Source organism: Episyrphus balteatus, chromosome 1 (assembly GCF_945859705.1).
Source record: "Episyrphus balteatus chromosome 1, idEpiBalt1.1, whole genome shotgun sequence".
Classification (NCBI taxonomy): domain Eukaryota; kingdom Metazoa; phylum Arthropoda; class Insecta; order Diptera; family Syrphidae; genus Episyrphus; species Episyrphus balteatus.
The window spans coordinates 27,152,992-27,175,437 of record NC_079134.1 but is presented as its reverse complement, the minus strand read 5'-3'; the positions used below and the strand labels follow the sequence as shown (position 1 = coordinate 27,175,437).

General features: G+C 28.0%; 3 protein-coding genes across 4 annotated transcripts in view; 1 reads left to right on the top strand and 2 right to left on the bottom strand.

The window, feature by feature from the left end:
- The first annotated feature begins 471 nt into the window (after nt 1-471).
- LOC129909839 (uncharacterized) lies at nt 472-14,691 on the top strand. Its single transcript, XM_055986982.1, has 13 exons — nt 472-586; nt 639-885; nt 943-1,100; nt 1,159-1,361; nt 1,442-1,604; nt 1,808-1,839; nt 13,276-13,344; nt 13,408-13,483; nt 13,541-13,784; nt 13,843-14,000; nt 14,054-14,256; nt 14,319-14,487; nt 14,544-14,691. Exons 1-13 carry the CDS (start codon nt 486-488, stop codon nt 14,620-14,622), a joined length of 1,902 nt encoding a protein of 633 aa, XP_055842957.1. The 5' UTR covers nt 472-485; the 3' UTR covers nt 14,623-14,691.
- On the bottom strand, nt 4,912-6,297 carry LOC129907598 (phospholipase A1 member A-like). Its single transcript, XM_055983878.1, has 6 exons — nt 6,206-6,297; nt 6,066-6,138; nt 5,772-6,015; nt 5,352-5,712; nt 5,117-5,285; nt 4,912-5,050 (listed from the first exon to the last, which is right to left on the bottom strand). The coding sequence occupies exons 1-6, from the start codon at nt 6,246-6,248 to the stop codon at nt 4,975-4,977; spliced, it is 966 nt and encodes a 321-aa protein (XP_055839853.1). The 5' UTR covers nt 6,249-6,297; the 3' UTR covers nt 4,912-4,974.
- Nucleotides 14,692-20,670: 5,979 nt separating the features above from the next.
- LOC129907596 (excitatory amino acid transporter) overlaps nt 20,671-22,446 on the bottom strand; it is a 69,304-nt gene continuing 67,528 nt past the window's right edge. For both annotated transcript variants that reach the window (XM_055983876.1, XM_055983875.1), the window contains 2 exons: nt 20,975-21,086; nt 20,671-20,838 (listed from right to left, as the gene is read on the bottom strand). In XM_055983876.1, the coding sequence (XP_055839851.1) occupies nt 20,686-20,838; nt 20,975-21,086 (265 nt within the window). In that variant the 3' untranslated portion in view covers nt 20,671-20,685. The remainder of the gene's footprint in view (nt 20,839-20,974; nt 21,087-22,446) is intronic.

The following is a 22,446-nucleotide window of genomic DNA, read 5'->3' as shown; positions in this document are numbered from 1 at the left end:
GAAGTCAAATCCGCTATCGAAACCGTACTACCGAGAAGCAATCCATATCAGCAACTTTTCTGTCGTTTGTAACCAAAAGTAATGGGTTTCAGCTTCTATTCACTTTTTCTTTGTCTCCAATTCTTTTAAACCCCTCTTCAATTAGCTTACAGTTTTAGGAGTGCGATAAATCATGATTATAGACTATAACGAAGCTGCATACAAAAAAATAGCCATCATCGATCAAAATCATGTTGATATTTCGTAAGTTCAACACTTTAAATTGCCCTTAATAACATTTTTACCTTGAGTTACTAACCAAATTACCGTTTTTACTTTATAATTTGCATATTCCCAAATGAATAATTGCACAAAATCTAAAATGTTAAACTTTGAAATTATTTTATAACACGAACATTCGACCAACTTTTAGAAACTATATAAATAAATTGAAAATACAAGAAAAACTCTCAGTCAGTCTAAAATTATTAACAAAAGCGTAAACCATGTCGGGTTTGATGTATTTATTCTGTATAATAGCTGGAATTGTAGATCTCGAGCCACAAGAATGTGACATTGAAATGACAAGAATTGTGTTCTTTTATGGGTAAGTCAAACGACTTCAATCAAAGCCTTTAATTTTCTGTCGTTCTATTAAGGCCATCATACACCGATCGACAATATTATGATCTTGATAACACAGCTGCCATCTTAAATCATCCAAAATTTACCATGCGTCGACCAACAACAGCTTATATGTACGGATATTATAGCTCATTACAACGTCCCAGTGCTCATTTATTAGTAAATGCTTACTTAAATAATAACTCCTTTAATTTCCTTGTGATTGATTGGGAACAAGCTGGCAGTGGAACTTATATTCAAGCTCAACGAAATCTTCTAAAGGTTATTTTTCAATTAAAATTCTTTTTGATCAAATTTGTTCACAACTTATTCTTATAGCTTGCTCCTCGAGTAGCTGAATCATTTGTTAAATTAATTGATGCTGGTTTAAATAAGGATAATTTCACTTTGGTAGGACATTCAATGGGTGCTCATGGAGTTGGACTTATTGGTGAAGCAATGTCAAATCAGACTAAGGGAAGATTGTTGTTACCCCGGTAATTTTTTTGATAAAATCGAAAACGAAATTACTACAAGTTTTGAACATCATTTTAGAGTTACTGGCTTAGATCCTTCGAATCCTGATTATCATAAAGAATTTATTTTGCCTCCAGTCAAAAAGACATCGGGTCAATTTGTAGATATTATGCACACAAGTGCTGGTCAACGAGGAACCACCATTCACAGTGGTCATGCTAATTTCTGGCCAAATAATGGATCAACTATTCAACCAGAATGTCCTTCGGAGGAAGTCAATAGTAAAGTTATTCATTATTTCTATTTAATTGTTTAAAGACGTTTCACATTTTATGATAACTTTTTATTTCCTTGGTTACAGTTTTGTGTAGTCACCTTAAAGCTCTAGGATACTGGGCAGAAGGAGTTGACAAAGGAGATACCGATAAATTTTTATCATTTCCTGCTAAAAGCTATCCAGACTTTCTCGAAACTGGAGGCGATAAGTCGAAGGCTGTATTAATGGGTATTGACTGTCCTACAAGGTTTGTATTGATTCATGACAACATAAAATCTTGAAGATAAAGATGTTAATTGAAATCTTTCAAAAGTCGATGTTTTAATGTTTTTTTTTTATTTAAAAGATAAGAATCAGTTAAAAATTTTAAGCAACACTCTTGTAATCTTCAAGATTTTCCGATGTTTAACTTTTCTTTGTCGTATAAAAATAACTTTATCTCTCTTCTAGTGCTGAAGGAGATTACTATCTTCAAGTAAATAGTACGTATGGCAATGTTGGAAATCTAGGAATTTTGTTTTAAAATAAAACTATAAATGTAGTTGGCATCGTTTATCATAAAATTACACATAAATTGTAATTATTGTAGAAGAATAGCAAATAAATTTTATCTTCTTCGTTGGCTACGTTTCACGTGTGCTTACACGCTTCTTTAGCGTCTTTTTCAAGACATTTTTTTTTTTATTGATTTCGAAGTATTTAAGCGAGACAATTGGAGATCAAAAGATCAAAGATAAGTAGGTATTTATTCTATACGTTTTAGCATTTTTTAGAATTATTTTTCTTAGTCCTGAAGAAGCGTGTAAGCACACGTGAAACGTCGACAAAGAAAATTAGATAAAATCAAAACAAGAAATATATCCAACGAAGAAGATAACATTTATGTAATAAAGATAGGTCACGGACAACTATGGTCTAAGATCCCGCATTACTACGACCTTCTCTCATTACCGAGTGCTGTACATATGCTAGCATATTTATAGTCTAGGTAAGAAAAAAGTGATAGGGTTGCCGCCTAATATCCCAACACAGCTATTTATAATTTGTTTCAAAACTTTGTGTTTCAAAATTTATTTTATTCAAAACCATTCATTAATAGTCCTGTGTTTTCAAATTAAACAATATGTGCTAAGGGTTCTAAGATTTCTTGTCTAGATGTCATTTGTACAAACTAAACGTTAAAGTTTTTTTTTTATATAACAAATTCAAACTCGATAAGCATACAAAAATTAACCATCAACATATGGCAATCCTGACTCCTGCTCCGATATGCGGTGGCAACCCTGGTACGTTTTGTTTAATTCAACAATGTAGTTCAGAAATGTAAAAAGTATAAAATTTGTGTTTGTATCAACTTATAGTAGAGTAACTAAAGCAAATTATTAGGGAACCCGGCCGAACAGCTCTGATTTTGACGATTTTTTTTTCAAACGTAGGTAATTAAAAATACTTTAAAGTCTATAGATTAAAAATTGCCGATGTTGCCGTATTGTTTTTTAAAATTGAAATAAATTTTTTTTTTAACAAAGCATTTTTTTTGCTTAAATTTCATAAAACAAATGATAGCAAAAGATTCTGTAGGTAATTTAAGGAAAAAAAATACAAAGGAGTAAGGGGCAATCTTCCATCGTTTAAGCGATAAATGCAATTTCCTAACATTCTGCCCTCAAACACAAGAAAATAGTTTGAAAACAACGGCAACACCTACAATATTTTAAAATACATTTTTAAAAAGCAAGAATCTCATTCTTATCTCTTAAATTTAAATCCACTAATTTTAGATAAGAGTTTTTGAAAAAATGGTCCTCAAACTCAGAATTTAAAAAAAAATGTTATTAAAAAAATTTAAAATGACTTTTTTCCAAACTTTTTCTAATAAAATATGAATTTATTTAAAAAAAAATTTTTGGCCATAAATATTATCAGTTGAATTCCGAAGCAGAAAACATAATGTATATCACACTTTTGAAAAAAAAATTAAAAATTACATCAATTTCATTGGGTTTTTTGTTGATAAAAACAAATTTTTGCATTGAAATAATAAATTTTCTCAAAAGAAGAAGAAAAGTAAAAAAGAACTTTAAATTTTTGCTATTTAATTTTCAACAGTAAGGGTTATTAAATGAATAAAAAATAATTTTATGTTTAGATGTTGAACTTAAAAAAAAAAAATAAGTTAAATTTTTTTTTCAAAACTTTTATTAAAAAAGTTCTTCGAAATGAAATACTTTTTAATTTTTTTCATAAACCGTAATACATATTGACATTTCCTTTTATAATTTCAAATCATAATAAATGGGGTAAAAAAAATTGAAAATAAATGCATTTTATATTACGAAAAAATTTAAAAAATTTTTTCAATATTTTTTTTTTTCAAAAATCTGAGTTCAGTTACCATTCTTTCAAAAGCCCTTAATTTAATTAACTTAATTTTAATTCTACAAGTATGAATAGGAATCTAGCTTTTTTAAAAATGTATATTTAAATATTGTAGGTGTTGCCGTTGTGTTCAAATATTTTTGTTTGTGTTTGAAGTCAATTAATAAGAAAATTGCATCTATCGCTTGAACGATAGAAGATTGTCCCTCACTCCCATATATTTTTTTTATTGAGTTTCTTAGACAATCTTTTGGCATCAATAAATTTATGAAATTTAAGAAAAATTTTTGAAAAAAAAAATTTTTTGTTCACAAAAATCTTCAATTAAATTTAAAAAATCAAAACGGCAACACCGGCAATTTTTAATCTATAGACTTTAAAGTATTTTTAATTACTGACGTTTGAAAAAAAAGATCATCAAAATCTAAGCTGTTCGGCCGGGTTGCCTAATATTAATTTTTGAGCTTTGGTTACTCCACTATTAAACACTGTTTTAAATGATTTTGACGACAAAACTAAAACGAAAAAAACTTTCTCATAAAAGTTTCTAACGATTTTGATTGATTTTTTTTGTAAAGTTTCAGAAAAAATATGTATAAGGTCGAAGTTTCTCAAAAAAAAATTAAAGATACCTGTCATAGAAGTCATAGAAAAACTCTTTTTTTTTTGCCAAAATTCATCTGAATTTAAAATTTTACAACACAATTGTTTGTTTTTTTTTTTTTTTTTTTAAATTGAAATAAACAATTGGAAGACAAACATTTTAGTCAATAAGGAATTTTTCTAAATAAAAATATGTCAAACTAAAATAATGTATGTACATAGGTAGGGAGAAAGAACACTCAACAACGATTAAAATTCTCTTTGATAAAAAAAATCCGGAAAAAGTGTATGAACAGGAAAATGTTGTGAATAAAGTTTAAATAGTTATTAATTTTTGTTTCAAAAAAACTAAATTATTTAAAATCATTTGAAAAAAAACTTTATAAAGAAAACAACACCAAAAAACTGCTATAACTTGAGAACGAAACGAAAACGAGAAAATTACATCCATAAGTTTTTCGGCTAAGAATTACCCCAACAATCCATATAAACTCAGTTTTCAAACTCGAAATGTAACAAATAGTAAAAGAAGAACAATTTAAAAAGCATAATTTCAAAACAAAAAAAGATAGTTTATTGAATTCATTTTTTATTCAAAGCCATTTCTCAGTCCTATTAGTTCAAAAAAATATAATTTATTTAGGAAGACCAGTTGGGTCACCAGTTTCACCATAGTTGCTGTTCAAATTTAAATAGTAGTCACCACATGCACTGCCATTAAAAAAACAAAATACTTATTAGTCATTTCTTTTTCACTATTTTATAAACTTAACAAACCTAGGTTGACAGTAAATTCCCATTGGAACAGCTTCTTCTCTTTTCAAATTGTCTTCATTTTCCAAAAATTCATCATAATTCGATGCCCGATGTGATAGCAATTGTTCTGAGTTAACCTTAGAAACACTTTGAGCCCAGTATGCGTATGCTTTCGAATGACTACATAGCTCTGTCAGATAAACAAAAGTTATTACTATGATATGATACTACTCTATGAGAGTTGGACAGACTTAACTGTTAACACTTTCTTCAGGACATCCTGGTTGAATTGGTTTCCCTCCATTTGGCCAAAAGTCAGCATGTCCCGTGTGTACGGATGTGCCCCTTTGTCCAGCACTCGAATGAATCACATCGACAAATTTGGCATCGGTTTTTTCTACTGGAGGAAGGATATAAACAGCATGGGCTTCTGGGTTAGGTGGATCCAATGGTGTAATTCTTGGAAGAAGAACACTTCCATTTGTCTTTTTATAAATTTCTCGACCAATCAATCCAATTGTTACAGCTCCCATCGAATGTCCAACTAAACTAAGAGAGTTTACATCCAAACCAGCATCGATGAGGTCCAAAAATGAATCCGATATTATGGGAACAAGCTAGAAAAAATAGAAAAAATATAAGTTATCTTCTATCAGTCGAAAGGTTAAGAGCTTACCTTTAAGACATTTTCCTGAGCTGAGACATAACTTCCATTGACCAAAACAGCGTAATCAACCATCAGCAAATTAAAATCATTTCCCTTCAAATAAGATTCTACCATTAAATGAATACTGTAATCATTTTGAGTATTAGTATAGCCATGAAAGTAGCAACTGGTTTTATCGTGCACAAATTTTGGATGTTTCAAGATAGAAGCCACATCGTCAAGATCATAAATTTCGTGGTCTTCAAATGTTGGCCTAAGAAATTTGAAAGTTAAACACTCTTCTCGTTGAAATTTAAAATTTACCCAAAGTAGAAAATTATTTTAACCAAGTCTAAAGAATTCCCTGAAACATGTCTGCTAACTGATAAGACAAAAACTGCAAAATATTATTTAACTTTATTTAACAAAAGATCATTAAAATTCACAAAACAAATTAAACTCACTCAATAAAACAAACGTGACTAGTTTAGAATTTCCAAATGACATTTTCACTCTTTGGAAGATCTCTAACTTCTAAATGAAGATTCGTTAGAATGAAACCAGTTAGGCTCATGTATGAATATATTTGCTTCATAAACGTGTTAAAGTCTTAAAATTTTAATTCATGTTTTTACTTCTTCTACGGGGTAAGTATTGGTTTCGAGTATGAATAATCATTTTTATCAAAAAAAAAACAAAATTGACTTCCATGACTCAAAACGGAGTTTTATGGTTTTTCTAATAGTTCCTGTAGCTTAAACTGAACGAAATTGAAATGGACCACATTGCAGCCACTAGCTTTCCAATACAAAAAGAATTATCAAAATTGATTCACTCTGTCCAAAGTTATGCGGTAACAAACATAAAAAAAAAAAAATACAGAGGAATTGAATACCTCCTCCTCTTTGGAAGTCGCGACAATTTTTATTCACTGAAAATTTATTATTTTCAAATTTGCAACATATATTCTTGTAGGGGCTTAAACGTACTATAAAATTCCATGGAATCAAATTGATTGCTTTAACCGTTTAGAAGACATTCGTATCCAAACCAATGCCCACTGATTTCAGTAGTTTTCTTATGACTCGTATGCATTGCGATTTGGATACGATTATCTTTTAAACGGTTAAAGAAATCAATTTGATTCCAAGGAATTTTTTGTAGAACGTTCAAGCCCCTACAAGAATATACATATCTTGTTAATTTGAAAATAATGAATTTTCAGTGAATTAGAAAATTTTGAAAAGTAAAAAATGTTTTTATAATTTTTTTTTTTTAAATTTGACCTCGAATATCTTTAGAATGGTTAGATTAATGAAAAAAGTTAATGAGACCTTTTTTGTGGAACAATCTATTTCCTACAAGAATATGTCTTGCGTGTGTGATTGTTATAATTTTTCAATTTTTTACAAAATTAAAAACAAAAAACGAATTTTTAAAGATTTTCTCGATTTTTGGACCTCAAATATCTATTAAACGGTTAGATAAACGAAAAAAGTGTGCAAGGCCTTTTTTGTAGAATGTTCAATTTCCTACAAGAATATGTAAAGAAATTTGCTAAAAAGTCGATTTAAAAAAAAATGATTTTTTTTTTTAGTACAAGTTTGATGTAAAAATGGAAAATTGCGAAGCGGAGGACCTTCCCATTAATATTAAGAACTCATATTTGGTGTGTATATTCTAGAGGTGTCTAGCAATCAGTGGCGTACGTTGAGTCGTCGGGGCCCCGGGGCAAGACTAAATTTTGGGGCCCCTTTTCATATTTGGGGGCCCGTTTGATACAAAAAAAGTACGTATACGCCATACATTTTTTTTGTATGGCTTATACATTTTTAGGTTTATTTTAATGTTTTAATATGTTCGTAATGCACTTTGCCTAAAATGATATATTTAGAGACCCCTATAATAATTTTTTTTTTAGCTTAGAATTGATAGTTCTTGGAGCCTCTGTTCTGAAGTAATATGTACATTAGGGCGTTCGTTATTTAGGTTTTTTTTCGGGAATCAAGTTCCTAAGTGGAAAAACTGTTTCTTAATAATAAAAAAAAATCCTTTAATTTTTTCAGATTTTTATTTTGACACTAGATGGCGCCCCAAGAGGGTTAAAGTTTTTTTAACATTTGAAATAGGTATGGTATAGGTATTTTTTTAGATATAGACTTCAATCAAAATTTTTTGATGAGGTCCTTGTCTACGTTAAACAACGTTTTCAATGTTTTGTATGTTTTATGTTTTATTTAAACAAGCAAGTGAGTAGCATGAAAAATAAAATAAAATCCAACAAAGCCATGCATGCCTTGACTAAACCCCTGGTCCTAGAAAAATGATCTATACCTTTTTGTTTAACGTAGACAAGGACCTCATCAAAAAATTTTGATTGAAGTCTATATCTAAAAAAATACCTATACCATACCTATTTCAAAATGTTAAAAAACTTTAACCCTCTTGGGGCGCCATCTAGTGTCAAAATAAAAATCTGAAAAAATTAGAGGATTTTTTTTTATTATTTAGTTTTTCCACTTAGGAACTTGATTCAAAAATAACGAACGCCCTAATGTACATGTGTACATATTTGATTTTCCATCATCAAACATAATTTTTTTTTATTGTTGGGCCCCTGAAAAATTCATTTTGGGGCCCTCAAAATTAAATATTTAGCGGCCCCTAAATATAAAAATTTTTGAAGCTTAGAATTGATAGTTCTTGGGGTCTCTGTTCTAAAGTAATGTGTACACATTTGATTTTCCATCATCAAACATAGTTTATTTCTTTTGGGGCCCCTGAAAAATAATTTTTGGGGCCTCAAAATTATCAAAATTAAGTGCTTAGAGGCCCCTAAAATATAATATAATTTTTTTGGAGCCAAGAATTAATAGGTATTGAAGCCTCTAATCTGATGTAATATTCGGTTTCATTCCGTTTGTGCATTTAGTTTTGTGCCCTGATGTATTTATGTTGGGGCAAAAAAAAAACAATTTTTTTTAACTTAATTTTTTTTTTAAGTACTGAAGTAAAGGCATTTGGGGTCCCTGCAGGGCCCTGGCTTGAAGTTGTTTTTTGCTGTTTTGGGGCCCCTAATGTATTATATGTGGTTGCAAAGATTTTTCAAGTAATATTATTTGGGGCTCTAAGGTAAAATTATAATTTTTCTTTTAAAAAAGCAGTTTATTTCCTTTTGGAGCCCCTGGGGTAACCTTTTTATCAAATCAATATATATTATGTGGCTACATTATACATTACACTGAATGACATAATTTGTCTCCCTTGTATCCGAAGTGATTCAAACTCATTTTAATTTACTTCGTAACTCAATTTATGCTAACAGTTTCCTTCTCTACATTGTCTTCAGTGGGGGCCCTGAGGTCGGTCGGGGGTCCCGGGGCGTCGCCCCGCTTGCCCCAGGGGAGTGTACGCCCCTGCTAGCAATCGATTTTTGGGAGTACCAAATCAAAAAAAAAGAATTTCGATTTTTTTGACCCACAATAATATTTATATTCTAAGTTTAAAAGCAAGTAATTACGACCAAGACTTGTCTATTTATTTATATGGTCTTCATATCTTTTTTCACCGATACTACTACTACCTACATAATATTAAACTTGCTTAAATGTTATCTCAACATATCACACAAATAACTGAACTTTTATCTCATTAACAGAGATTGGAATCTTCATTAATTGATTTGTCTTCCAAGACTTACAAATGGATGTCGTTTAAATAGTTTAAATATGTAGATGTTTTATGTAATATAAGAATTTTTTTTTAATTTCTCAAAAATTTATAATTTTTTGATTTCTTACATAAAAAGTCTTAATATATTCTAAGAATCTTTTGACATAATAAAAGCAAGTTCATGCAACCAAGTCGTGTATTTTATTCTATTATTTGGTTAGAACTTAATCACATCATGTTTGCACAAAGAGCAGTGTATGTTTATTTTGTTAAATGTGTTTTGAGAATTTCACTTAAGAAAACATAGAGTTTTTTTAGGTCGATTTTTGGCATTTGTTTTTTTTTTTTTTTTTTCAAAAATCGATATATCGGGCCAGCGAGTGTTTTTTTTTAACGATGTTGGCATCCTTACCTTAAGTTTCACACGGAACCGCGAACCGTCTAAAGTGGAGAACGGATTTTTTTGAAACTTGGTAGGTACAGATGATTTTTTCGTTGTTACCAATGTTGTTTTTTTTTCAATATATCACTGATAAAGTGTAGGGGAAAACCGGGAGACTTGACTCACTGACACTCAAATCATTGACTTTGGCTGGTGACTGCGAAAGTATGTTTTTTGGCTCAAAAAGTTAATTTTTTGTTTGTTTTTGTTTTCAAGATAAAAAGTTTATTTAAAGTTGGAATTAAAAATAGTTAACATTTACTCATACAAATTTTATTCAAATTTCAAAGTTATTTATTATTAATTGTGAAAAAAACGTGAGCGGGAGACTTGCGCCATTTTTTTTAGCGGAGACTTGATCATAAGGCAATAACATGCTAGTAATTAATTTTTTAATGAAATGCCAAAAAAATTAAGTTATTTATTTATTTTTGTTATGTTTGTTGAGTTATTATTTTGTGTTGTTTATTTTTTTATACTTTTGTACTTACTATGAAAGATATTGGGCAGGTTCAGAAACGTTAGGCACTTTATATTTATGTAATTTCTCGGTCTCTGATTGGTTAGCTGTCAAAAAAATCTTTCCAATTTAGGTAATTTTATTGGAAAGCTAACTGGAAAGTTAGGCAAGAAAATTTTCCCTAAAAATTTAGGAAAGTTTTTTTTTGTCAACATGACAGCAGATTGTTTTTAATTAAAGAATCAATTTAGCAAAATCAAATTAATTTGTGTGAAAAACGAGTAAAAAGTGCATTATCGGTTATAATTAATATTATTTATTCATTAAAGTTAAGTGAAATTTGTTGTCTACCCCATGCGATCGGTGAAATACTTAAGTAAATTTCGAAATTTTACAATAGCATCATATCCAAACTAATTTAGTCAATTTACTCAAATTTCCGTTCAGAAAATGACGTTGTCTAAATATCTAGTCCTAGTCCCTAATATTTCCTGAACGCACAGTACACATAAAAAGGTAATATATTCCGAACTGACATTGGTAGCCAAATTATCAAAACATGACAATTTGGCGACCAATGTCAGCAACCGTAATTCTTAATTGTTTAAATTACCGACGAAAAACGCACAAAAACCGAAAAACCACGCACACAACTAATTTTTTAACAATTATTTACCGTTTTCCGAGACGAAACACGGAGAAAATTTGTTATTTTTTCAAATTATAATTTTTTTTAATGACATTTTAAAAATTCAAACAAAAACAAATTTCCTGTTTACTGCGATTGAAATATAAAAATTAAAGGCCGGCCTGACAGATTGGTGCCCATTTTTTGACAAACAAATTTTGACATTTTTCGGAATATATTACCTTATTATGTGTACTGTGTCCTGAAAGTGCCCATTTACATATATGGTTTTGAGTTTTTATCAATTTTTTTTTTTTATAAACATTAAAAAGAGTTTTTGTTTTCATTAAAAACACCTCGATATATTAAAAATTAGTCTTAATAAGATATGAACTGATTTTATTAACTTTGTTTTTGTTTTACTTGAGCTGGAGACTTGTCCAACATTTGGCTGAATAGGGAAGTTTTTATGAACAATTTAACAAAAAGTGGCTCAAGTGTTCCGCACTCTCCCTACCTCCCATACAAAATCTCCCTACCTCCCATACAAAATTTTTCAGTTATTCCAATTTTCTCGAAAAGCTCTAACGCTTTCGATTAAATTTGGTGTATACATAATGATGTAAGCCATTCTAATTTTTGTCTAAAAAAATTTCCAATAATCTCAGTTTAAAAAACTAAATACGCTTTTATCCCGCGCTAAAAACTATAAGATTGACTTATTGGAAATGGTTATATCGAAAAGCGTTGAGCTCATTTTTGTTGCGTGTAATTTTATACAGTTTGAACAAAGCAATATAGCTCCGTTTTGCCACTTTTTACTCTTTTTCAAATGATTTCAACTTAGTTTTCAAGAGAGTATAAGGCTTATATGCATCAAATATTTGGCTTAAAATAAAAAAAAAATTTAGGTCTAATTCAATAAAGTGACTAACGAAGAAGATTCAATTTAGATACCTATTTCGAAGCTCTTTGGTCACTTTATGGAGTCAAAAATAAGACCTGAAAAGTTTAAAATTTTAAGCCGAATATTTTTGTTATCTAGACACCTTTACTTTTTGACCAACAGAAATTGAATTTACCAACTTTTTTTTTTAATATTTTAAAGGATTCTGACATATTGCTAGAGAAATTGATACTTTTAAAAATTTTTGATTTTTGATCGAATTTCGTAATTTTTGAAACTTTATTAAAACATCATTGATTTCTGATAAATTTTATTTTAGATACATGAACGTAAACGAAGCTACAGCCTAAACGGATGGACTGATTTATATCAAACTTTATATGTAGCGTTATTTGGCGACTCTCCAGAGGGGTTTTTGGAATTAATTTTTTCGGACCAAAAATAACGGTACTTGTCATATACCGATTTTAGTAAAATTGAAATTTCTCAAAAACGGCTACAACGATTTTGTTTAAAAAATTCATAGGTTAGTTTTTTAACAAGGCCCGTCTTTTAATGAAAAAATTGTTTACCTGCCAAAGAACCGTTTTTTTTAAATCCGATTTTCTCTGAAACTACTAATTCGATTTTAACGAAACTTTTTGTTAAGAAGCATTTCTACGATTTAAATATAAACCAAAAATAAAATTTCGAAAAAAATTATTTTTGGATTTAAAAAAAAAATTAAAAATTTTTTTTTTTGAAAAATCAAATTTTCGAAAACGGGATATTAAATATTTTTGAAATTTTGTTTTAAGATGTTGATTAGTGATTTCTACAAAATGGCATACCAATTTTATTTTAAAACTTTTTTTCCAAAAAATTATTTATAAAAAATTAGTTTTTTTAAAAAACGGTTCTAACGATTTTGAAATTTTTTTTTTCTAAAAATGCATCTTAATATATCAATCAAAATTGCATACTTGTTTTGGAGGGCAATATGATTTCAGATTTTATTTAAAAAAAAAGATTTCTTTTTTACTCATGTATATAGTAGTTACCTACATTTTTCAAATTTCTATATAAAAAGTCTTAAAAATTTAAGCAACTTTAGAGTTACTAAGAGCAAGTTCGTGCGACCCAGTCCTGCATTTTATTTTTTTTGCAACTAGAAACATCACGTATTGTCTTAAAATATACCCACTTTTGTTGTTAGTAAATCAAATAAGCATGTAGTGTTTTATGTTCTTAATTTTATTATTATTAATGAAAACTCGTGTTCTTAATTAAAACCTATCACCTAAGTAAATAATATTATATGCGTATGTATAATCTTCTTTATTACTCTTTACCTTCACTTGATATCAGAAAGAAAAAAAAAAAAAAAAACAAAAAAAAAACAAAGCTAATTGTTTTTATTTTTTCAAATCTTCATTTAAACGCTAGAAACATTTCAAAGAGTAAAAATGTTAGCTTTAAGATCAAAGTTTGTCACATGTGCAAATATTTTTTTGAGTGAGTCATATTTTTGTATACTTTTAATTTTTTACTAATATCAAAATATTAAAAATATTGCAGTTTTTGTTTTATTATTTTTAAACAAGACCGTCTTAGGGGACCCCATTAATTCAGTTAGAATAATTTTCTACCATGGGTAAGTTTTGATGACAATTTTGAACAGTTTTTTAAAAAAATAAATTTTACCGATTAGACCAGATTTTAAAGACAACAAATCATATAAGCTTAACGATTTAGCTTCAATCTTGAAACACCCAAAATTTGTTCATAAAAATACCAGTTGCTACTTGCATGGTTACAATAACACCCAAGATGATTACAGTGTCCATTTGTTGGTGGATTCATATTTGAAAGGAAATGACTTTAATTTTTTGACAGTTGATTTTGCAGCTTTAGTTAATGGTAGTTACACTTCAGCTCAAGAAAATATTTTGAAGGTACAAGTTTCGACAATCACTCTTCACTTAAAGTTCTTATATACCATTTTTAACTCAGCTTGTGCCTCGTTTATCAAATTCATTTTTGGATCTTATCAAAGCTGGTTTGGATGTGAATTCAATAAGTTTAGTTGGCCATTCCCTAGGGGGCGTTGCAGTTGGATTAATTGGAAGGGATATTTATCAGAAAACTAATGGAAGAGTTATTCTTCCTAGGTGCGTTTGACGAATCAAAATGTGTACCAAAATTATTAAGATACATTTTAAAGAATTTCACCTTTGGATCCATCGAATCCAGATGAGCGTGATGATTACTTTCTACCGGCTGTACAAAAAACCGATGCTAAATTTGTTGATGTGATTCATGCTAGTGCTGGACAAACTGGTACACCAGTTCACACTGGACATGTTGATTTCTGGCCAAATGGAGGAGAACCAATTCAACCAGGATGTCCGGAAGAAAGTGTTAACGGTTAAGTCTTGTAAACTGAATGTAACGTTTAGTATTTTAATATTATTTATTTTTTGTAACAGAGGAATGTAGTCACCATAAGGCCTGGGCTTATTGGGCTCAAAGTGTGGCCAAGGTTAATTCAAGACAATTACTTTCATATCGTGCTAAAAATTATGAATCATATTTGGCAAATGAAAGAGGATTGAAAAAAGGACAAGCTATTCCCATGGGAATTTATTGCCCAAAAAGGTTTGTATAGGTTATTAAGATTTTTGAGGAATTCTATTTTTTTCTTTGAATTGTAGTGCATGTGATGGCGATTACTATTTAAAACTAAACAGTACATATGGTGAAAATGGAGATCCATCGGGCCTTCCTAAATAAACTCATAATTTTTTTAAAAGTTGTCTGTAAGAAAATACGGTCTCTAAATTTATGTCTCGACTGTGAAACTTATTCTTAGATTGTTTCTGTATACCTATCTACTTAACTCAGTGTTCAAAATTGATTTTTAACCAATGAAATATAAAACAAGTGCTCCTCCACATTTGTAAAAAAATTTAGTTCTCAAAATAACCGCATTTTCTTTCTTTTCGTATTATATACAGGGTGATTCACGCTACGCTAATACTTTTTGGCACAAATAAATAAATTTTACTCGAACATAACGCACCGAAAAGAGTATGACTTGAAAAAAAAATCATTAACATTTTTGTATGAAATTAATTTTTAATGGGAAAAATTGTTCATATTAAAAAAAATTATAGGAAAGTTTTTTTATTCATTTTTTTAATTTTTTTCGCTTAAAAAAAATAATTTTTTTTCATACAAAAAAAAAATACTGAAAGTAGTTAAAAAAAATAAACAAATTGAGTTCATTTAAAAAAAAAAAACTAATTTTTAAATACAAAATTAATTTAAATCTTAAATTTTTCGACTTAAAATGACCTCAGGAATTCATGGTTTTTATTTGGGGTGGTGACTTTAGGACACCTTGTACACTGAAAATAATAAATTTCGTAAAATTACGAAAATCTTTTCATACACTACATTTTCGTTGGCCCAACGAAACTTTCGTTGGCTCAACGAAAATATGTAATTTTTCGTAATATGAAAACCTTCATCAATTAATGAAAACGTTTCATACACTTTTTCTCCCCTTTAAGAGTCGAAAAATCCATTTTAATGAAAAGATTCATCATTTAACGAAAAATTTCATACTCATTTTAGAGAATAAAAAAATGAATTCGATCCTTACTTGATCACAATTTTAATTGAGTAACGAAAAAATTCATCAACTTATGAAGTTCAACATTAACTAACGAAAATCTTCATCAGTTTATGAATATAAATAATTGGCTTATGAAAATTCTTCATAGACTAATGAAATTTTACATCGGCTTATGAAAAAATACATCAGTTAACGAAAATAAATCGTGGGCTTCCAAAAAAAGGTAGACTTACGTGTATACAGAGCACGCTGTATTTTCGTTTATTGTGTTCATTTCTGGTAGTCACAGTGTATTCAACCCCCAACGTGCGAAGACCTTTCACGCGGAATAATATAAATACTAAATATTGTGTGCTGAAAAACTTTAAAATAATTAGGTATGTCCCTATTAGAAAAAGAACAACAAACAACAGAAACAAACAATAAGAAAAATAAGTGGTGTTAATAATAGGAAGCCATCAAGAAGCGGATCCTTACCAAGAAGATTTAAAGAAAAAAACTCCTTTTAGCTGGAACTTGGACCATTTACTCGAGAATTATACAGGTAAGATAAATAATTGTAAACTACCTAACTCAAAATAATTTTGATTATGTTTCATCCTTTCAAAAAGAAAAAAAGGCTTTTGTCACCGTTCTTAAAAGAGTGCAAGAGTGGATGAACGAAGAGATAGTAAGTATCAATCGATTATTGCTTCCTATATTTGATAAAAAAAAAACAATATTATTGTCTCTTATAATATTCTGACTTTTTTTGTTTGTTTTTTCTTTATGTTTTATTTCAGATTCCAAAGATGTCATCCTAATGCACCTTATACATGGTACTGGTTCTAAAGGAGAATTACATATAAAACTCCCATGAAGCTTTCCTATATACGTGGAACACCTCAAAAGCCGATCATCAAGCCAACCATCCGTGATCGACATCAAATCCCTGATAGAACTTTTCATATCGCCGCCGGTATAAAGTATTCATTTACCTCCTTCCTTAGAGGTGTTTAAAGTTGTTAATGTAATTAATTTAACTTTTGTATTCCATGTTTTTAATTTAGAATGATTAAAAATTTAAATTCAAAATAACAATTTTCTTTTTGTATGGTAAAAAATTTTCGCTCCGCTAAACTGTTTTTGAATTTCAGGTTTTTTATTCCAAAATTTAGGGAAGAAAAATGGACGAAAAAATTCGTAGATTTACGAAAATAAAGTAAGTAATAATCTTCGAAAAGAATAGTTAAAACAACGAACAGTTTCCTAAGCTGATAAAAAAATTACGTTGATTTATGAAAATATTCATAACTTCAATGAAAAGTTTCGTTAGCTAACGAATATTTTTTCGTAATTTAATTAAAATATTCATAAAATTTACGAAAAAAATTCGTTAGCTTACGAAAGTTCTTTGCATAAATTAATCAAAAAATACATTGACTAACGAAAAATATCACCGTGTTTAATTAAATTTTACGTTAATTGATGAAAAACTTTCGTAAAGTGATGTAAAAATTCATTAATTCGGGATCAAAAATTTTTATGAAAAATTTCATTAAAATACGAAAGTTTTCGTTAGTTGATGAAGTTCTTCATTAACGTATGAAGGCCATTTCGTTGAGCCAATTAAATTTTTCACCGGCTGAAAATTAATTAAATTTTCGTTGGCTCAACGAATTTTTTTTGTTGTATTTACGTAAGGATTTGGTTCAGTGTATATAGTAAAATTTTTGTTGAAAACTTTTTAATTCAGAAATCTGTGGTGTTTACTGTAAATAAGTGTAAAAATGAGTATTTTTAAATAATAAAATATTGTCAAACCAACAAACTTTTTTTTTTTTTTTTTGAGGAATATTGAAAAATCGTCACATATTTTTTCCAAACTAAATAATTATTGCAAGTGAAAACATTTTAATTAAAAAAAAAAATTTTTTTCAAAACTTATTAAACTGATAATTTTTCTGATGATATTGTACAAGAATTATTGGCTTAGAACTGTTGAAGGTTAAATTTATCTTCCACATGTAATTTAGTGCACATTTTTTGTGGAACCTTCGCCGGTGCCGTAGGACCCAAAATTACCCAAATTTGGGATAAGTTGAATTCTGAATTAATTTTTAACTATTTGAGGGCTCATATTTTAGTGTGGACATAGACTAATCTAAGTCTAATCTAATCAAAGAAAATGTCAATTTTGATTTTTTTTTCATTCGAAACAAAAGTTGCGTATACGCCATAGTGAAACACTTTGGACCTTTAAGTATGCAGTACTTTATAAAAATGGATATTATAACGTAGGCTTTTATAAATAAAAATAATTTTGCAAAGAGTGTTACTATGACGTATTCGTAACATTAGTTTTAAATAAATAATATTATTTTTACAATTTTTTGAATGAGTCCTTCGGTCGATGAATTATGGACAACATTTAATTGTAATTTTTCCAACACTGAGAACGAATAAGACAGAATTTTACATACAAGCCAACATGATCCCCAATATTATAAAAAAATTAAAATGTTACTGTATAAAAACATTAAAAAGTTCCTAATATACCCTAATAATTTAATTGATGGGCTTGAACTTCGAATCAAAGTAAAATTATAAAAATAGTGTTGAATTTTGAGTGTGTCTGCTAGTGGGAGCACTTATACATATATCTCACAATATTCATTTGATCTAACTTAATAGATATAAATGCTTAATGTATACGTTTCCTGCAATGATTATAGGCTGAGTTTTTAAAGCTATTTTGGCACTTTAAAAAAAATTCAAGTGAACCCAGATAATTTTAAAGTGTATACTTTTATTTTAAATTAACGAGTATATAGTTATTATAAACAAAAAATATATATACTTACCTTTAGCCATAGAAATTTTTTCAACTCAAATTCAAAAAACTTCTTTTTTTTTATTTTTGTCGATTTATAATCGTATCAATGTGAGATTTACTAATTATGTCAGGCTTTTATTTAATTTTCTGATATTTTTTTTTCAATTCAATGGAAAAAATGATCATTTCACTTAAAAAGAAACCAAAACTTGTTATTATTATTTTTTTGTTTAAACACACAATAAAAAGGCATTTTGTTGTTTGTTTTGGATAATATATATAAAATTTTTCATTTTCGTTTGTATTTTTTTTATTATTATTATTTTTTTTTTTTAATATATAATGTAGTTTGATTTCCATTGTTTTTTTTTCTCAGTTTATTTTGGTAAAAAAAAATCAGTTTTAACATCACATACGATTTTATCATTGCTTTTTACATATAAAAATACTTTTGGTTCATACTTTGTTCTTCATATTTTTTTTTTTTTTGTAAACTTAAATTTAAATTTCTACCATATAACAGAAAAGATTAAAAAAATATATATTAATTAATCAAAAAATTAAGCAAAATTAAAAACAAAATTATCTTTTAAATAATAAATTGTAAATAAATTATAAGAAAATAATATTTTATTGAAATAAATATTTTTTTTTTTTAAATAAAAAATTTCAATAAATTAAAAAATATAATTTATTTATACAATATAATTATAATGTAAAGTTTTATTATCTTCTAAAGTATAATCACATGTGGTTTTCTATTTTAATTTAATATTTGTTCATGTTTCTTTTTTTTTTATTTGTTTGTTTCATTCTAACATTCAATTTTTTTTTTAAGTGAACAATATTTGCGAAAAAGAAAAGAAAGGGGACAAAAAACACTAAATTTTGATGTGTGTGATAAATTGTGAAAAATTGACATGCATCTCATGTAAGTTTTATATGTTTCTAAAGTTCACTATTTTTTACTGGCTTGTGTTTTTTTGTTTTTCCTTTTTTTTTTCTCTTTAAAGATAGTACATTTATATTTTTTTTTGTTTTTTGTTTATGTCTTTCTACTCTATTCATTGATATACAGGGTGTCCCAAAAGTAATGGATCAAACGAAATATGCTGATAGGCCAACTTAAGGGCTCTAAGAATTTGGTAACTTGTTCATCCCAAATCCTTACGGTTTTCGATTTAATGCAGTTTTTGTGAAATTTCGAAAAATCCCGACTTTGCAACAGTATTTTGCTTCCTCCGCTCATAATTGATTTTTGTTTTTTACAATTCTTTCACTAAAACATTGCCTAATAATACGAAATAATTAATTAATCAAAATATTTTTCATTTCATACGCCATTTTGCTGCAAATTAATTAACAGTTCCATGTTTTATAAAAACTCAATTTCTTTCTTTTATTTCATAGCAACACCCTGAAAAAAATTTGTATGGTGTGGCACTGGTTCATTATTTTGAAAACTTGTCGTGTTATTGCACTTTTCAAAAATGTATAATAATTTCCAAAGTTGAAATTAGAACAAAAGATATTACAATTTGAATGCAAAAAAACAGACGTTTTCAGAGCAAAATAACAAACAAAAATCGAGACTTTTGTTCAAAAGGAAATAAACAAACAACAGTCGAGAAAATGTGTTTATTTTTCTTTGTTATTTTTCTCTGAAAAGCCCTGTTTTGTTGCTTTTAAATTGTAATATCTTCAGTTCTAACTACAACTTTGGAAACTTTTATACATTTTTGAAAAGTGCAATAACACGGCAAGTTTTCAAAATAATGAACCAGTGCCACACCATACAAATTTTTTTCAGGGTGTTGCTATGAAATAAAAGAAAGAAATTGAGTTTTTATAAAACATGGAACTGTTAATTAATTTGCAGCAAAATGGCGTATGAAATGAAAAATATTTTGATTAATTAATTATTTCGTATTATTATGCAATGTTTTAGTGAAAGAATTGTAAAAAACAAAAATCAATTATGAGCGGAGGAAGCAAAATACTGTTGCAAAGTCGGGATTTTTCGAAATTTCACAAAAACTGCATTGAATCGAAAACCGTAAGGATTTGGGATGAACAAGTTACCAAATTCTGAGAGCCCTAAAGTTGGCCTATCAGCATATTTTGTTTGATCCATTACTTTTGGGACACCCTGTATAATTTTATTTTATTTTAATTTGTTTTGTTTGTTTTTGTTGTTGTTATGGCATAAATACTGATACAAATAATAAATGGATTTCTAGAGTACTAATAGTATAGGTTAAGATGAAAAGTACTTTTAAAATTATATAAAAAAAAGTGTGGTTAGTTTTAGCTCTAAAAAAAGAAATTCGGGATAGTGATAAAGTGGTTAAGTTTTTTGTTTTTTTCTTAAATTTTTGTTTGGATCTTTTTCTTAAAACATCTAAACCCTTTTATTATTAGTAAGACCATTATGTAAATTAACAGAATTCATAACATTATTCATGTCGACAATAACAGAATCAGGTAACGAACATTTCCTATCTAAATCGGTTTGCCCATCCAAAATAATGTGTCCATTGGTAACTGGTAACTCCTGTTGAAGAAAATAAATAAAAATCGAAACATTTGGTAGCATAATATGAATTAAAATAAATAAAAAATAGAATTGTTTTTTTTTTCTATGCTAGCTTGGTATGTATTTTATATATTTTTTAACCCAGGTAACTTACCTGGTAGAGAACAGCTGCATCTAGAGCCATCAATTCTTTTTTAGAGAGTTCTTCAACAACAGCAGCAGCATAACAATCTCCAAGCATATTGTTGGTAGTTCGCATACGATCTCTGTAATTATTATGAAAATAATATGATTTTTAAAAACAGCAGGCTAAAATAGAAAACAAGAAATATAGTCCTGAAAAAATAAATTTCAAAAAATTAAATGAACGACAATTTTTTTCCATATCTCAAAAATATTTTTATAAACATAATGATTACAACTAATATATTGAGTTTTTGTTTTTATTTGAGGCGTTCAGAAAAATAACGGGGCAAGTCTACATCTCTACAAGTTGCTTATTTTCAGGTCGTAAAAAATTAGCGGTAAATCTTGTTTTAATGAAAAAATTTCTTAATATTCCATAAAAAAAAAAATGGATTTAAAATGTTTGAGTTTTGAAAATTTCAACACAGAATTCTTTGGTTGAATCTTTTACTTTGAGATGGTGTAGAAAAGCTTAATTGCTTCAAAAAACGGAAACATTTCTTGAATTAATTTTGAAGTCAATACCAGTAATGATTTTTTGTTTTAAATTTGTTTGCATTTTTTATTTTAAAGTTATTACGATGTATAAAACATGTAGTAACGAATAAACTCAAAAGTTTCAAAAATACGGTTTTTTTTTTCAACATATTTTTATTAAATAATTATTTATTTAAACAATATTTGTTTTCAAATCTAATATATTTTTTTATGAAAATAAGATTGAGAAAAAAATTAAATGTTGAATTTCACCCAAAACTACCACCAATTGTTGGTTTAACGAAACAAATATTTATTGAATTAATGATATTTTGACCAATTATTTGAACTAATAAATCTTTATGATTCCTACATTCCAAAGTAGGTAACGAATATTTGTTTGATCTTATCTACACTCAAGAAGATTGATATAAATATTTTGCTAAAAAAAACTAAGGTTCTCGAATAAAGTTCCAAATTATTAGATCTTTGTTAAAAAATCGTCGGAAAGTCAATTAATCTGTCGTAAAATAATTTTAACCTAAAACTTTCTGGTTTCAAGATAATAAGACGAACAAATTTTAAAATGTATGTGCACTGCTCAATCCTAATGAATAAATGAATATTTTTACTAACCACAGCATTTAAAAGACGAATTTTCAAAAATAGTACAGGTAAAATAGGCATTTTTGGGACCAATTACAGATTTTACTCTCTCTTCGAAAAAAAAAAACACCCTTTCACCAAATTTTTTTTTTATGAAAACTCTTTATTCTTGCTTTCTATCCCAAAATCAATGTTTTCACCAAATTTCATTAGGGTGACCCATCATTTTTGTTTTCACTCAAAAAAACACCCTGGCAACCATGATATTTTTATAGAAACTTTAGATTCTTGTTTCTTATCTTAAAAGTAACATAATTGCTAAATTTCAATAGGGTACCACCAATATTAATCTAGTAT

Bases quoted from the DNA above. Each gene is read 5' to 3' on its own strand.
- LOC129909839 (XM_055986982.1), top strand. From the start codon at position 486: ATGTCGGGTTTGATGTATTTATTCTGTATAATAGCTGGAATTGTAGAT. The intron at 1,840-13,275 runs GTACGTATGGCA...TTTAAACGCTAG, and splicing joins TTACTATCTTCAAGTAAATA to AAACATTTCAAAGAGTAAAA. The intron at 13,345-13,407 runs GTGAGTCATATT...AAAATATTGCAG, and splicing joins ATGTGCAAATATTTTTTTGA to TTTTTGTTTTATTATTTTTA.
- LOC129907598 (XM_055983878.1), bottom strand. From the start codon at position 6,248: ATGTCATTTGGAAATTCTAAACTAGTCACGTTTGTTTTATTGA. The intron at 5,286-5,351 runs GTTAAGTCTGTC...TTTATCTGACAG, and splicing joins TCCTGAAGAAAGTGTTAACA to AGCTATGTAGTCATTCGAAA. The intron at 5,051-5,116 runs GTTTGTTAAGTT...TTTTAATGGCAG, and splicing joins GGAATTTACTGTCAACCTAG to TGCATGTGGTGACTACTATT.